Source organism: Musa acuminata, chromosome BXJ3-4 (assembly GCF_036884655.1).
Source record: "Musa acuminata AAA Group cultivar baxijiao chromosome BXJ3-4, Cavendish_Baxijiao_AAA, whole genome shotgun sequence".
Lineage (NCBI taxonomy): Eukaryota > Viridiplantae > Streptophyta > Magnoliopsida > Zingiberales > Musaceae > Musa > Musa acuminata.
In genome coordinates, this window is record NC_088352.1 from 48,386,353 (window position 1) to 48,391,487 (window position 5,135).

The following is a 5,135-nucleotide window of genomic DNA, read 5'->3' on the forward strand; positions in this document are numbered from 1 at the left end:
GACACCGCCCAACCCCTCGCTAAGAACATCAAAATCCTGTCTGCAGCGTGTGTGAGCGTTTCGTCTTAGGAAATGGTTTCATGCAACTGATATGCTTCCCCTCGGTGGCACTAAAAGGGAAGGATAAGATACAACTCACTGCGCCAAGATGCCATACAAATATGTGCCATGATCTCATGGACATCTTTGCACTACCGGTGACAGTCCCAATTCACCATAGATTGAGTACTTGGAAAATATTCCAGAAAGATTACCGGTCCCAATTCGAATCATCGTTTTATTCGTTCCGAGAATAACAGGATGGCTAGATTAGCATCAACCTTTGCACTCAAGAACCAGTCTTGTTCCGAGCATAGGTAACAAATGAGGTGATCTCCTGTTAATTTCTCGAATTGTTGACCAACTTTAGTGTGAAGAATCTTCACCCAACATTCATATATATATATATATATATATATATATATATATATTGAAGATATCCATCCAAAGGATACTAAATGAAAGAAAGCTATTGTGGAGTGCAGCTGGGAGTGGAGAAGAGGTAATATGTTGATAGAAATACATAGTACAATGGAAATGTCTGCATCACTGTTTTCAGAGATCACCTAATCAGATGATGGATGGTTATTTGATGGTAAACAAAAAAATAGGTAGTGTTCTATTGATCTTTTACACAATAAGATAAACAAGTAACTTGTATGAGCTCAAATTTCTGGATCATCCGAAGACCAGAAAAATTTTCTCATTCCTTTGTATTATACACTGCAAATTCTGGCTTCAACAGGCCATCAGTACTAAGTAACGAGGAGAAGGCAACAGGTCGAGATTCCTGGAGCACCGACTCCGCGATAAGTCCATGACAGAAGTTGTCGAGTTAAAGATTAGAGCAGACTCCAGACTTGGAAGTGTCATCATCAACCTGCACATATAAAAGCTTACTTTCGGTAAACCAGAATTGTTCTGAGAAGAGGAAGATTTTGTTGCTGATCACATCCAAATTACCAGATCTGTTGTTCTCAGTACTGGCACAATTAGGTCCTCCGGCACCGGGTCGGAGACTGCCGCCAGGTGCTCCTGCCGACTGATTCTGCTGCACCGGTTGAGATCCATATGTACAAAAATTCGTTGCCTGGAACGCGATCATAATGTCGAACCCATCAGCAAAATGAAAAATGGCCAAAAAACCGAAGAAACGAATGCAATCGACTCTGCAAACCTGATGAGATGGCATGATAGGCATGCCAAGGTACCGGGCATATGATTCAGGAAGATGAATGTTCTGCATCTGGTTGGGGAAATTTACAGCGTTCATGGCTGGGGAGGGGAAGAATGATGTCTGGTTTGTGCCAGAAGCTGTGGCTACAGATTGGTTCACAAATGGAACTCTTGGCAATTGAACTGCACCGTGAATGGCTGGCACGGAAGCATGACCCATCCCCATCCCCATCCCCATTCCCATGCTTGAAATATACTGTTGGACACCGGGAAACATCATCGACGCCATGCCGCTTCCCATCCACATCATCTGATACATGGTTATCGATATGAGCATCGCCGATTCTGCTGTTTGTGTATGGATTAAAGCGTGCAGAGGCATCAAGTTTTCGTACCTGAACTTGCAGCTGCAGTGATTTCAGGTACTCGATTGCTTCATCTAGCATTGATGCTTTATCCGTCTGAAATCATGAATGTCGCACACTCAAATGAAGTTATAGAATCTGCTTAAGTGTCCATTATCTATCTCTTCATCTCTATACATATATATGCATATACATATATACATATATATATACACACATATATACATATATACATATGCATATACATATATATATACATATACATAAACATATATATATATATATACATATACATATACATATATATATATATATACACACATATATATATACACATACATATATATATATATATATACACACACATATATGTACCTTGTTGCAGTGAGGTATGAGATCCTGAAGAGCCTTCATTTTCTCATTTATTCTGTCTCTTCTTCTCTACACAAGATAAGAGCTTTGTAAGGACAGAGACATCAATGGCCGTGAGAAGAGCTGGTAGCTCATCTTACCCTCTCCGAGAGGTTGTGGACTTCGGCAGCACGACTTCTGCGTTTGGATATCGGTCGCTGAGCTGGTTTCTTCTCCTCGATGGATTCGTACTCAACTTCCTGCAAGTTTCAGCATCTTCACGAACATGGAACGTAGAAGAACAGAGAACTGGAATCATTACCTCGCTCTGACACCCGGAATCATCTACGTCGTCTCTTGCCTTCCTCTTGTGGCTCTGATCACTCGCATTCTGCTGTCCTGTTCTTCCGTAACTGGAGCCAGAGCCACCTGACGTCGAGGTTAAGGTGCATTCATGTGCCTTGGACTGCATCCCCTCCGAGAGAACCCTCATCCTGGTGTCCTCCTCAAGCCCTGTAACAATGTCAGCTGCATCATGGCTCAAATTATTGCTCGGATCGGTGTGGGCATGGATTTGATTGCTTCCGCAGGTACTCGATCCAACCGTCATCATCGAGGACTCCTGGGCGCCTGCCTTGCTGCTGCTCCCACCTCCCTTGTGCCCCTGTGGGCATCTCGAGGATCCCAAATCGGCCTTCGCTTGCTTGGAGAAGTGGGAGAAGTTGAGAGCCCCAGCGTTCTCTAAGCAGGACGACTGCGGTGTGGTGGTGCCCATAAGATGTGATTTGGGAGGGGGCATGGTGTTGTTGTCCTTGGGAGCAGACGCCGCCAAGGCATTGCTCGAACCGAATCTTACCAACCTGTCTTCTTCTGCAACGAAGTCTTTGCTGTTCTTATCGGAATCAGCAGCTGCATCTGCGCCGCCTGTGATCTCAGGGAAGAACTCGGAACAGAACTCCTTTTCGAAGGAGTCATCGAGAGGGTACTGGAACCACGAGCCAGTGTCAGCATCTTGCATCAGGTTGCCGGAACCCCCAAGCGGCTGCTGCTCGTGCTTCTGCACTTGATCGGGTTTCTGAGCTTGTTTAAGCTCATCGACGTTGGCGGGAGGTCTCCGGTGACTCTGGCTGTGCATGACGACATGTCCATTCCTCCATAGCAGCTCTATGAGCTCGTTATCGGGTCTGTAAGGTCGGAAGAGGAGGGGATGATACATATGGATTGAAGCTGCATGCAGTACAGAAACAGATGGAAAGTGAGATGAAGCAGGAAGGTGGTTCTGACCCCATTGGTTTCTTCTGATTTGTCATGGGAAGGAGATCTGTCAAGCAGCCAGAGTCGTCATCCATGGCCCAGTCAGGAACATAGTGGTTCATTGCTTGATGAATAGCTTCTCCACAGAAGAGAAACAAAACCAAATCAGAACATGTGAGAAAAACTACATAACACAAATACAACTTGGAAGATTTCTTTTCTTGTTTCCTGAGAAGTATAGGGGTTTGGAGGAGGAAGAAGAAGATGAAGAGAATAGTAGCAAAGGTAATGCAAATTCTTACAGGACGGGTTGAACGAGAACAGAGCTCGAATTGCCAAAGAAGAAAGAAAAGCTCAAATCTCCTGGCTAGCCACAGCAAACAACAACAAATAGGACACAAGAGAGAGAGAGAGAGAGAGAGAGAGAGAAAGAGAGAGGAATCAGAAGGATCCTAAAGAAAGTGAATTAGACTGAAAGAAGAGAAAAATTCTTCCCAAAAGAAATATTAGATTGTTCAAAGTAATCATGGAAGAAAAAGAAGGAATTGAAAAAGATGAAACCAACTCCAACTCAAGCTGTGAAACCCAATACCATGATGGAGAAATACCAAGAAAACTGAGCATTAGAGCATGTGAGAGTTGAATTGTAGCATTTGATCATGAGAAGGACTCCCCCCCCCCCCCCCCCCCCCCCCCCCAAAAAAAAAAGAGGAAAAGTTCAAGCAGTGTTTCAGAATTTGGGTGTTAAAAGAAATATTAAATTCTCATGAAACAGCTCAACTCATTAAAATATGCATACACATATTAGAAAAAAAAGAAGATCAAATCTTTGTTGGGAAAAAGGAGAGAGAAAAAGCTCTGGAAAATATAGGGAAAAAATTCACGATAACCATGGAGGAAAGTTGAAAGAGAAGGGAGGAGAAAGAACAAACCAGCTTCAGAAAGAGCTCCTCTCAATTCTCCAACAAGCTTTCATGCAAACAGTAAGCCACTGTCAAATGGAACAGAATTCCCTCTTTCTTTCTCTCTCTGTGTCTCTTGTTCCCAACTCTTCTTGTTAAGAAGAGGCCTTCAAAGAGGCCTGTGACAGAGAGATAGAGAGGGGGAGAGAGAGAGAGAGAGAGAGAGGATTGTTACACATTTGACCCTCTGCTCCTTTAACCACGGCCAGATTCGGAAATTGACAAAGAGGAGGCCACATGACATCGTTATCGCATCACAACATGACATTTATGATGCTACCTGCTTTCTACTTATGAGTATTTTCTTGCTATGAAATCTTTGGCTATACCTGTCTGTCTTGCTGCTTGTTTCTGTATCACCTTCCTGCGTTGGGGCTTCGACACCCCGCATGCCAATCCAAGTTCCTTCTGGTGTCTGAATTCAGGATCGATCACTCCAAAACGTGAGAGCAAGTTCGAGCTTGGATCAGCTGCTCCAGGTTTAGCGCCAAGATTTCTGACCGAGTCAAAGTCCAAGTTCCTTGCTTATGCTGTTTGGATGGCACTGTTGGGTCTACCATCTTTTGTCACCGCATTTAAGGAGGGTTGCACAAGCTGCATTCAGCAAGTACTGTACTCACATTGCTTGGCTAGATTTTTCACAACTCAGAAAAATAAATGGAGATCAAGATTGACAAAGATTAGTCGGCCATCAAATGGTTTAGGACATACTGTTGCTTTTCATGCTTTTGCCAAATAATAAAAATCTGATTTTTAATTATCTTTTTTGTTCTTGGTCTTGAAGTTATGGGAATATTCTCTGTTCTTTCTTTCTTTTTTTTTTTATAGGTACACCATCTCAAGATAGAAGATCTCATAATAATAATAATAATAATAATAATAATAATAATAATAATAATAATAATAATAATAATCATCTAGAAGAGGTTCAAGCAACTTTAATTTAATACACAATGAGGATGTAAAAGGATACTTTGTTTAAAGAATT

General features: G+C 42.5%; 1 protein-coding gene across 1 annotated transcript; it reads right to left on the reverse strand.

The window, feature by feature from the left end:
* Positions 1–531: 531 nt before the first annotated feature.
* Positions 532–4,313, reverse strand: LOC135635048 (transcription factor PHYTOCHROME INTERACTING FACTOR-LIKE 13-like). The gene is made up of 9 exons (XM_065145855.1): positions 4,118–4,313; positions 3,216–3,321; positions 2,254–3,115; positions 2,093–2,191; positions 1,956–2,021; positions 1,611–1,676; positions 1,217–1,525; positions 1,003–1,129; positions 532–919 (listed from the first exon to the last, which is right to left on the reverse strand). The coding sequence occupies exons 2-9, from the start codon at positions 3,305–3,307 to the stop codon at positions 915–917; spliced, it is 1,626 nt and encodes a 541-aa protein (XP_065001927.1). The 5' UTR covers positions 3,308–3,321; positions 4,118–4,313; the 3' UTR covers positions 532–914.
* Positions 4,314–5,135: the final 822 nt, after the last annotated feature.

Bases quoted from the DNA above. Each gene is read 5' to 3' on its own strand.
- LOC135635048 (XM_065145855.1), bottom strand. From the start codon at position 3,307: ATGAACCACTATGTTCCTGACTGGGCCATGGATGACGACTCTGGCTGC. The intron at 1,677-1,955 runs GTACATATATGT...TCATGATTTCAG, and splicing joins TCATACCTCACTGCAACAAG to ACGGATAAAGCATCAATGCT. The intron at 1,526-1,610 runs GTACGAAAACTT...ACCATGTATCAG, and splicing joins CACTGCAGCTGCAAGTTCAG to ATGATGTGGATGGGAAGCGG.